The sequence below is a fragment of the Leuresthes tenuis genome, unplaced genomic scaffold (genome assembly GCF_036924035.1).
Source record: "Leuresthes tenuis unplaced genomic scaffold, fLeuTen1.0.hap1 SCAF_6, whole genome shotgun sequence".
Classification (NCBI taxonomy): domain Eukaryota; kingdom Metazoa; phylum Chordata; class Actinopteri; order Atheriniformes; family Atherinopsidae; genus Leuresthes; species Leuresthes tenuis.
Window position 1 is genome coordinate 9,331,036 of NW_027325360.1, and position 11,683 is coordinate 9,342,718.

An 11,683-nucleotide genomic window follows, 5' to 3' on the forward strand; every position below is an offset into this window, starting at 1 on the left:
CTTCAGTCCTCAGGACCTGACAGTCAGAGAAGGAGAAGCAGTTTTCTTCCAGTGTGTATCAGGAGAAAGTTCCCCTCTTGCAAGCATCACCTGGCTCAAAGATGGAAAGTTGGTCACGAGAGGCAACCAGTTTCAGGTAGAAACAAAAACAGCTTTAGATCTGTTCTTAGAACAACAACATGTCCTCTATCAGCTCTATATTTGACTCAAATGTATGCTTATATGCTTTGAATGATGTTTTCCTGTTCAGGGGGAGTACGGAGGCGGTCAAAAAAAGAAGACTTCTGGCACTCTGCACCTTCTCAATGTAACTTTAGAGGATGATGGAATATACATTTGTGTCACACACAACTATTTCCTGAACATCAGCAAGAAGAGCAAACCAGCTAAATTAACTGTGCAAGGTGAGCATGTGCTCTTTGTCACAGCTCCACGTTTGCAAATGATCACTTTTTTGTGTAATCCTGGTCAGACTTAATGAAATTATCTAGTGACAAAAAGCAAAAACATGCAAACATTTTTTTCAGAAGTTCTCTCCCATTCGCCCAAGTTCTTATTAATTCATTTTTTCTTTTTTTTTTGCTGTGGGTTTTATATCTTCTGTCTACCTTGCAGGGGTTCCTAGGAGGCTGCAGATCATCCGGGGCCCTGACAACATAACCATTGCTATGGGAACCGAAGTCTCCATGCAGTGCACTGTCTATGGCTTCCCTGTTCCCATGGTGCATTGGTTCAAAGACAGCTGCCTCCTGCTAAACTGCTCAACCTCATTCAGCCTCCAGAACAATGGACAGCTGCTCACATTCAGGTCCGACACTGCACAGAGTTTAATTCTTTTTTTCTTTATGAAGCAGCTATCAGTTTATTGTTACAGTTTATGATCCAGCCAAAGATTTATGGTGTAGCATGATTCAGGCACTGAATAAAACATTTATTTGTTCTGACAGTTGGATATACAAACTGTAGACGGTTGAACAGAGCAAGAATACTATGGGCAATTAAAGAGAAATTAAAATTTTTATTTTTGTAACGTTCTCATGATCTACAAGTTGAAAACATGGAAAGAAATCTCTCTCAGTTATTTGCTAACAAAAAACTGGCGATAAGAATTACAAAAGTATTCAATTAAGTGGAAAAAACACTAGATGTAATCTCTCCACTGACAGACACCAGTTATGATATCAGCGCATTCAGTATAAATACCTAAATTCCTGCATATCTTAAGCTTTTAGGTTGTCATTCTAGACACAGAAAAACTTTGTTGTCAGCTGTTGTTATATTTGCTGCCTGTCTTGCCCATGACAGTCATGTAAAAAGAATTTAATCTCCATCTTAACTTAAAACTTAAAAATACTTAATTTACAATGATATTTATCTGTTAATGTTTTTCGTGCCCCTACATAAAGTAGAACATTTTGCATTAAGTCTTGGGGTGTGTTACAATTCACTTTCCACTGAGTTTGCTCAAGAGTTTGATGCGTTTTGATGCAGCTTTGATGCTTTTACTGTTGGACAGAGGTTTCATCTCCAACTGTTTTAAACAGAAATGTGACCAGAGGCGATGAGGGCTGGTATCACTGTGAAGCATCAAACGAGAGGGAGACAATCAAGTCACAGCCAGCCTTCCTACTTCCAGCTGGTATTGTATACCAACATCTGCAGTAAACAGACGTATCTGCATTAAACTAGATACTTTTTCAAAACCTCCTAAAATGCACAGCTTTGGTTTCCTCCTCTTTAGCTGTAATACAGTTAAAACTGTCAACGGGTACATAATGCATGACGTCTGAGCCTTTAAATGTTGCGTTTCAGAGATGGACTGGAGTTTTGTGCAGCAGCCCACAAACCTGACAGTGAAGAGAGGAGAAAATGTTACGCTCACCTGCAGGCCTCCACATAGCAGACCAAAAGCCCAGGTGTCCTGGTTCAGAAACAACCAGCTTCTCGCTTCCACAGCTCAAGTAACTGTGCTGCCCAGTGGAGACCTCTTCTTCCACAGGTGTCTGTCATGTTTTTTTATAATGACTAAATAATTCAAACAATGCATAAACCAATGGTTTACAAAGAAAATATATCAAAATACTATATATACAGATTTTAAAGCAATATATGCTCCCATCGTTTTCAGGGAAGGTCTTAAATATTTCAGAATTCCTCTCCCAAAGGTCCAGCAACTGGTCCCTTCAGTTCCCAGATATTTGCAGATTGTTGTTCAAGGAAGAGGGGATTTTACACAAACATGTAAAACATGACCCTGTCCTAACATTTCTTAAGATATGTCACTGCCATGAAGTAGTAAAATGTCTAATTTATAACACAACACATACATTTTTATGTTCAATTATTCATAGTAGAACATAATAGTTGTTTATTTTTAGATTTGCAAATCATTGCTTTCTGTCTTTGTTTATATTATTTACAGCATTCAAACTTTTTCTCAACTAATCTTGATAGTCTTTACAAAATGTATACTCAGGATGTCAACTGAGGGTTTCTAAGAAAGAAAACATATCATTAATAATCTAGTAGGTAACAGTACTGCCTCGTAAAAATGATTTGATTAACACTATTGTCAAAGTTTTCACAAGAGTGTATTTTTTTTTCTTTTTCTTTTTTTGTCTTTAGTATCCTGGAGAACAACAGCGGCAGCTACTTCTGCAGGGCTTCTAACATCCACCTTCAAAGATTCCTCACCTCTAAAAGAGCAACACTGACTGTGTTGGGTATTACATTACCACAAAACATACCATGCTGTTCTAGACACTCAGATTTCTGAGAACTCTGCAAGCTAACGAATAGTTACAAATAAAAAACAGCGCCTTTGAGTGTGACATTCTGCGGGTGCCATCTTAACACCACTCTGACAAGATCACACATGCAATGAGCTCATGTCAGTTACTATCAAAGCATTTCACCAAGAGCAAACCAGAGCAAAGTCTCAAACTAGCAGACATGTTGTTAATCTAGGGCTGGCTAAAGCTGAATATCACAAAGTTGAAATATTTATGTAAAATAAACATGTGCTCTTTGACACTGCTCTGTGTCATGTAAGTGTGTCTTGAGATTTCATTCTTCTGTTTAATTAAACTCAAATTTCTTTTTTTAAGGTTCGGGATGGGTTAGCATACATGCTGTAACTAAGAAAGAGTCATTACAGCTCAACATGTCGCTTGAGGTGTATCAAATGCATGAAATTTTGATATTTGGTTGATAACACTCTATTATCATCATTTGGTCTTAGCTGATACAGAATCAGGACATTATTTAATGCAGACTTGTGTTTGTTCAATTGAACATTTCCTTACCTCCAATTTTGTGTATAATTAAAATACCAAATGAAAAGGAGACTAAAAATTAAAACTAAAAAAAAACAGAGGAATCAGTTGATAGCAGCATAAATATTTTCCAAGTTTACTATTAATGTCCTAAAAAAGATTCTTACTGTTAATACTTTTGGGCATGAGAATCACATAGTGAAGATCTGACATCCTAACAGCACTACCTTTGGTCAACTAACAATAATAAGGAAGAGATTTTAGATTTATCTAACAGCCTTTTGTCCACTCCTTATATATATATAAACAGCTATTATTCCAAATAATTAGGTTATGTTATGTCCGTTTAGTGATGTATACCAGTATTCCTCTGCACTTAGTGACAATACTGGTGAAAATATGGATGATATCCCTACTACACAAACTATGGTATGTCTATTAAAACAAAACAAACACATGTGAAATGGAAGATGGCTTAACATCGCTTCCCTTACCCTCCATTCTCCTTCAGTCACAGCCAAGACACAGAGCCAACAGACTTATAAAAAATATTGTGTAAACGCAGTGAAATGACTGGGCATGAATACTTATGCAGCAGGGCCTAGGCTTAAAGATCACTGTGTCGAACCCTTTCAGATGCTAAATTACAGCTGCACCTTGTAAGTAAATCTCTCCAGCAGTTTTTTTAACACCTAAGCAGAGTTTGCAATATGTGCAAAGTAATAGTAAATCTGGGCCTTTGTTTATTATTTAATGTAAAAGGGTAAGAAAGTGCCTTTTTTCTGCAGCCCCTCCCTCAGTGAAAGTGTGGCCCCAGGTACTGACGGTGCCTCTGGGTGCTCGGGCAGTGCTGGAGTGTGAGGTGTCTGGTCATCCTTTACCCTCCATCAGCTGGATGAAGAGAGGCCACTCCAAGCAGACTGGAGGCAAGGTTGCATATGGGTGAGTTACCGTGTTGTAGCTTTGAATAAAGCGGCTCCATAACTGGCTGGTGACCATATATATCCTTCTCATTCAGACAGAGAAATGCCAGCCTCCACATTCAGTCAGCCAGGAGTTATGATGAGGCTGTGTACGTGTGTGAGGCTGCCAACACACTTGGAAAAACCCACAGCACAGCCCTGCTGAGAGTTGCTGGTAAGACTCACGGTAACTTAGTTGCAATGTAATGACAATACTTGTTGTATAGTTTAAGTAACTAGACCCAAGTCCAGTGCATGATGTGTGTTACTGTGTGATACTTAACAAGCATTAGCTATTAGCTGACCTTTGTTTACTTAATTATTCTTTAGTTCAATTTGACAGCTGTGGTGATTAAAACAGGTTGCAGCAAATGAAACAAAAAAAGAAAATCAAATTATATCAAGTATAGCAACTTTAATTGTGGAAAAACACAAGATACATTTTCTTTACTTGATGCCCTATAAAGGTGGTGTTTTTTGTTTCTCTTTTTCCCAGTGAGCCCCATAATAATTACTTACGTTGGCCATGTCAGCTGCAAGATTGGAGCTTCAGTGGTTCTGTCTTGCGGAGCTGTGGGGATTCAGCCCATCAGATACAGCTGGACGAGGGGCAGAGCAGAGACACAGTCTCCCATCAGTCACACTGAAGACAAACATGTTGATGGTGAGAAGTGGAAAACAACTTAGATAGTTTGTTTGATGTTCAGTCCAGATGTTAGCTTGCCTGCTGTGTGTCATACATGATTTGTTGTTTCACGGCTTGTGTACAAGGGGGAGCCCTGCATATTCCCAGGGTGCAGTACTCTGATGCTGGGGAGTATTTCTGTACAGCTGAGAACAGAGCCGGGCGACATCAGAAACAGACAGTCCTCACCATCACAGGTAAGTCAGTCGCTTCATTTATTTTAGGCTCTGTAGGAAATATTTTACCTTAATTGCACAAAGTGCGAGTGAAGTATGTCTTGACCAGTTTTTCTTTATCAGTTACCTCCCTCCTAAGTGTAGTATGCAAGAGGAGTTTAAATTTAAGCAATATTTGGTGTAACAACTTAATTACTGGTCCTAAGTGAGCTAATATCACTCACATCATAATCATAAAACGAGAGGCTTTTGACCATACCTGCATGGGCTTCTTTTTCTTGCTGATTCTCTTTCATGCTGTTCTTTGCCTTAAGCCGAGGATCATCCAGCTGATAGAGACACGCAGACAAGCAAGGTTTTGTCTGCTGTGAGTAATGATGTGGTGAAACTCTCTGCTGTGACTCCCGTGACAACACTGTTTGTTCCTAAGATCATTGTGCAGACTGTGAATTCAGTTTTTCTGTGCAAGTTTATGTAGAAGCTGTGTACTATTCTGAGTCATGTGTACTCTTTATGTAGTGACATTAGTGGGTAACATCACTGCTCTGCTATTTGTGGCCTATCACCTGCTTAATATTTGTTTTGTGGCTTAAGTCATTTCTGGTGGTGTCAAATGCGTCTTGAAATAACAACCTTTGTTTTAATATTTTCTAGAGCGCTCATGTTAGCAAAGAACAGCTGGTTTCCCAGTCAGCGGACTCTATGGCTGTGCGGAACTTTAAAACAACAATTCCTCCAGATGTGCAGGCACAGCATAAGGAAACAATACGTACGTACTCCGGCTTCCTCCCACCACCTTAAAACATGCATGTGAGGTTAACTGGGGATTCTAAGTTCACCTGAGAGGTTGTGAGCATGCATGGTTGTTTGTCTCTGTGTGGCTCTGTGATGGACTGGTGTCCCATCCAGGACATGTCCTCTTGCCCAATGGCAAGCCTAAATTGGATTAAGAGGGTATATAAATTGGATGGATGGATTAAAAAAATTAGAGTGAATGTTGTAGTTTCTTATTTGACCTCGTGGTGGCAGTGTTGTCACAATAAGTGAGCCGAGACAGTGATTATAGCTAGGAAAATTTGTTTACATTTGATGGTTTTGATGATATAAGCTCTCTAATCAAGGATAAGTTTAATCGGTCAGATCTTTTAAAGACAAAGTATGAGAGGGATATATGAGAGTAACAAAGCAAATTGGACTGCTGTTACCTCAGTAGTTTTCCAGACTAGATGTCCATGGTGGAATGGGTCATAAAGTCTTCTGAAAACTTTGCCATGCAGCTGTAGTGACTCCTCTTGGAGATAAGCAACATGACTGTGTCATGAGTATCACGATCGCCATGTTGCAAAATAAACATTTTGTGAAAGAAAAGATAATATACGTTAACCATAAACATATTGTTTATAATAAGAAATACATCTGGTGTCTCTGAATGACTGTGCTGACACCGAGAATGGCTACACAAATTGTATTCTTTGATAACATTCTGAGATAATAAGTAGCCTTTTCTTGTTTTCATGAGAGAATTAAGCTAATTTTGTTGTGTTTGTTGTGTTGTTGTATGTTCACGTGGCATTTCTGCCTTCAAAAGCAGAGGTGCTCAGATTTTCTTCTTACTTTTTGGCAATATCATCTACTTCTAACCCCTAACACTCAGCTAACAAAATAATATGTATGTCTAGATTTACATTAACATACAGATTCTTTCCAACAGTCATGAAAACAATATGGGAAGCTGAAATCTGATGAGACTGAAAAGTCATTTCAATAGAACTGATTGATTTCTATCACCATGAGAAACGAGAGATAATTATCTGAGTTGTAACAAAGCAAATTTTTCTACAGAATAACAAATAAAATAAAATTGTGTTGGACATATGACAGAACATAGCTAACTATTTTCAAACATAATTTGCAGGCTCCATCTTCAGCAGTACAACTACATCGTCAACTTTTTCAAGGATAGCCACTGCTGAGCTTAAGATACCATCAAGGTCACTGCATGTTTTACCGCACCACCTGAAACAGCAAACAACCAATCCAACTCAGCCATTAATCACACAGATGCAGCCTCCAATATTACCACCTCCTCCCCATCCAAACTTCCAGTCTGTAGATGATCACACCAAACTGCTATTAATAAGAGATCCACTTCTTATATCAAATAGTCAACCACCAGTAACAAGCAGCCCAACCTCAGTAATCACCAGTGAAGTTTTGGGTTTAAACCTTCAGTATGTACTCGCTGAAAGTCAGACATTAACATCCCCAAGTGCTCAATTTCAGCATCAAGTTGGTAAAGAATTGTTTCCAGATCCCGATTCTCTGCGCTCTAACACCAATGCTAAGTCTCTGGAGAGTGAAATGACAGAAAAGACTGAATCTCAGCCATCATCAAAGCTCAGAGTGGGTGGACCGTTTGGATTCCTCAAGTTTGATTCATATCCACCAACTCCAACACAAAGTCCTGTCACCAAAACTAAAACGAGACATTCAGACTGGTTCACCCTCACAGTAACTTCACAAACTGAATCATATCTATCAAAAACTTATTTTCCCCATCTGGTAACAAATACACCATTTCCCCACCATGACCCACCCTTGATTCCTCAAGTCAAACAAATGAATTTGCAACCCTCATCAACTCTCCATCAAGCATCTCAGACTCCTCCTGACCAATCCTTCACCTTAAACTTTTTACCAAAGTTTCGACTTGAGCTTTCAACGTTACGTCCGTCCTTGCTACCTCCTTCTTCAATCACTAAGCCTCAGCCATCCCCATTTCATGGTCAACCTTCAAAACCTGGATCACTGCAATATCCACAGCTTTCATCAACAATTGTTAGTCTTCAAGATTCTGGTTCCTCAGTGTTGGACAGTGAGGTCATCCGTCCAGTCAACAGGTCCGATCAGCTAAATGCTACACAGACAGAGAAACCACTCAACAACACAAAACTGACAGACTGGCTAAAGAGGAACACCTCCCAGTCGCCTATGACAAGCAATGATCCCAAGTAGGTCAAATACAAAAGATGGTAATATGTATAACTATAAAGAGTTTGTACAGTGTGTGCCACATTTGTTTGTCTTGTGTGCTCCAGACTGACACAGCAGTCGCCGTCATGGTTGCCTTCGCTGGAGAAGCATGACATTCCCATTGTGGTGGGAGTGGGTGCATCTTTGGCCTTCATCTTCATCACTGTTACCTTCTATTCAGTGTTCCAGAAGAATGAACCTGCACCAACAAGCCGAGCAGGTCAGGGACGTTCTGAGCACACTAACAAACTGAAAATCTGAAGACAATTTGCATGGTTCAAAAAAATAAGGCGTCACATGATAATTAATGAGGTTTAAATGTAATGTTTTTCTGATATGTTAAAATCTGCTCACCTGATTCCCCCTGTTTCTTTTTGCCATGTTAAGCTAAACTAGCTTCATATTGATAATGTAGTTAATTAAAGCTTATTCAGCAAAACTAGACCAGCTTGGCTAATATGGCTTAATTGTGTCAAGCTAAGCTAAGTTAGCTTCATTTTGAATATGAAGCTAATTTAGCCAAGCTAAACTTACCGGGCTAAACTAGCTTCATAATAGATATGAAGATAATTTAGTCAAGCCGAACCAATTTGGCTAAACTAGCATCATTTTGCCAAGCTAACTTTATATCAACTATATCATTAATGTCCTCATGCAACTCTTCCATACAAAAAGAGTGTATTCAGCCTTAAAACCTGTTTCCTAAAGCTAAATCAGATGTCCTTGACAGCTCAGAGGAATCTAGGTGTCCCTGTACGAAGTGCTGAACGTCAATCTGCAGGACGCACAAACAGGTGAATACAACGCCACACACTACAAAAAAAAAGAATATATGACGCTTTTTTTCCCCATTAAAAACAAGATTACTGTGTGTCTTACACAGAGCTTTTGAGGACGATGACTGTGTTTCAGTGATTGAGCAAAGCCCAAACACATCAGACACCCGAGCCAGACCTCCAGGACCCAGCTTGGTCACGGTGCAGCTGGAGCCCACGTTTGAGGAGCTTCGACAGCTCACACAACCCACTCTGGACAACCGCTCAGTCACTGTGGAAACTTACCCTGAGCCCATCGCTGACACAAAGGTCTTAAAAGTTCCAAAACATATGAACATAATATTTAATTTGAAGGGGATTTTGATAATTACCAATTAAACTTTGTCATTTTAATAATGTCTCAATGACTTACATGCACACTGACATCATATTGACATCATATGTATCTAAATAAAAAATATAATAAACAAAAAGACATAGAAGATGTATCTCCTAAATTTATAATTACTTTTTCTTTTTTTCAAATTAGCTTCAGGAATACCATTATTTGGAATTATTTCCTATTGTAACAGCCCTTGTTTAAAGATTTTTGAGACAAAATATTTGTTTTGGGTCCAGAAAGTGGCAGCCCACTAAACTCGTGGTGGTCCAGCAGGTTTTCGGGGGCCCAAATCCAGGTTCCTACATGTTTAAAGGGATTTTCATGAAATAGTAGTAATATCAGTTATCCTATAATTTTTCTCTTTACCAATAGGTTGCTGGGTATGAAATATCACAGCCTCATGGTATCATCAGTATTTTATATATTTATCCTATGCTTTGGTTAGGTAATGATTCTTACTACCAAGAGGTATGCTCTAATTTCAGATTGACCCAGCCTTTGAGGAAGAGAAGGGCTGCAGTTTGTCTCAACCCAGCGTTCAGCTGCAATGCACAGAGGACTGGACCAGTAACAGAGGAGACAACCATAGCCCATGCCTGGACACTTTGCCTCCTCCGTCATCTTTACCCTCCCCTTCTCCTTCCCCAACCCCACCATCCAGACGTGAGGAGACTCTCCATTCCTCTGTAACATTACAAAGTGCTGAGCCATTAGTTGCACCCATCCACCACAGCCTCAACATCTCACATGGCAACCCTCCCCTGCTGCTCACTCACCACCTCTCTTTGGGCCTCACAACAGTTGCTGTTGATGTCCAGTTCTACCCAGCAGCCACAGCTTCGATGGCAGTAGGCACCAGCACTCACATCAATTCAGTCTCTAATTCAACATCAGTGACTGCGCCTCTGTTTAGTCCCCCGTTCGTCAACAGCCAGGAGAATGATGACCGATCAACTGCCAGGTTTCATCACAGTAAGTAGCGACAGGTGGACAAGGACATATGACCAACAATCTCCAGTTGTGGAGCATGTGCATCATGAACGAGTGTAATGTTAGCAAATTTCTCAAATTATTTTCAGAATTATTTTTAGTTAATTTAAATGTTTTATTTGGATGGATTCCTTCCATTTCTTTCTGAGAGATTGATATGTATATTGCTGAGTTACATGACATTTATTCCCAATGTTAAATGGATTTAGCCCACTGACTTTTGAACATTTTGAACCAGGTACAACATTTGTACTAGAGTAGACCTACATATGACTCATGAAAACAAGTTTGACTTGTCTCTAAATTTATGTTATATTTGGCTCTACAGTGGAAATTTAGATTTAGCTTTAAATGACCGCAACATCAAATTTTAGATTGACTTTGTGTGTAGTTTGTAAAATCATCACATTGTAACTTTTTTTTTTTACGAAGAAAGCAGTCATTACCATAAGGACGTTGACCAATCTCTGTATCCTGTTCGTGGTCATAAACAGATTGTAATCATTTATGAATGGAATGGAATGGATGTTCCAGTCCACAACACAAAATCTACCCTTTCTTATTTGAGAAAGCTCAATTTTAAGCAGTTTTGATGTCTTTGTTCCAATAGTTGTACCTTTCTGTGTTTTGATGGGTTGTATGGATGCCTGTAGAGACAGACTTATCACACTTTTCCCTGCAGGTCTTCCTATTTTTCAGCTGTGTCCCTCATAGAGCACGCACTAGATAACAAAAATGTAGAGCCGCATGACCGGTCTTAATAAAACCAAAGTGTTTGGCGCTCCAGGTATTGTGACGTCAATTTTGGCAGTCGCTGCCGTGCGAGATCCTAAACAAGTTTAAACTAAGCATTAAGGGATTTTAGGGCTATAGCAACCTCTCCCAGCACCCCTCAACACTTTCTCATTCTAAGTTGAAGTCAAAAGTTTGGAGGCAACTAAAAGGCAATTAGCTCAGCTTAGCATAAAGTGTATCAAAAATGGTCAAATGGACCTTAAGTCCACCTCATAGACAGGAAACTTTGAGGAACAATTCATCCGCTCATTCCATTCGTCCCAAATAAAACAAAAAATAAAGAAAATAAGGAAATTAGCATTGTAGGCTATATGTATTCATTCTGATCATCAAATGAGTTCAACACAGCTTTGGACGAGTAGCTAACACAGAGTACAAGGAGTAGAGATAACTTCCGGATCGTGTAAATTGTATCAGAAAATACAAAATAGATTTAGAGCGGTTTTTTTGAGCACAGAACCAGAAAATGGAGAATGGTTCGTTAGAGTTTTGTTTCATTTTGAAAGTGGAATGAATGAATAATACAAGGATTTGGTAACCTTTTTTCTTCTTTGTCATCTGTTTGTGTTTATTTTTAACATCACAGATAGAATCAGATTTATGAATTTT

At 39.1% G+C, this 11,683-nt stretch overlaps 1 protein-coding gene across 1 annotated transcript; it reads left to right on the plus strand.

Moving 5' to 3' along the window:
* Positions 1–8,089: 8,089 nt before the first annotated feature.
* Positions 8,090–10,591, plus strand: LOC140309010 (uncharacterized). Its single transcript, XM_072386850.1, has 5 exons — positions 8,090–8,109; positions 8,197–8,351; positions 8,862–8,925; positions 9,015–9,216; positions 9,775–10,591. The coding sequence occupies exons 1-5, from the start codon at positions 8,090–8,092 to the stop codon at positions 10,267–10,269; spliced, it is 936 nt and encodes a 311-aa protein (XP_072242951.1). The 3' UTR covers positions 10,270–10,591.
* The last annotated feature ends 1,092 nt before the right edge of the window (positions 10,592–11,683 follow it).

Bases quoted from the DNA above. Each gene is read 5' to 3' on its own strand.
- LOC140309010 (XM_072386850.1), top strand. From the start codon at position 8,090: ATGACAAGCAATGATCCCAA. The intron at 8,110-8,196 runs GTAGGTCAAATA...TGTGTGCTCCAG, and splicing joins ATGACAAGCAATGATCCCAA to ACTGACACAGCAGTCGCCGT. The intron at 8,352-8,861 runs GTCAGGGACGTT...TGTCCTTGACAG, and splicing joins TGCACCAACAAGCCGAGCAG to CTCAGAGGAATCTAGGTGTC.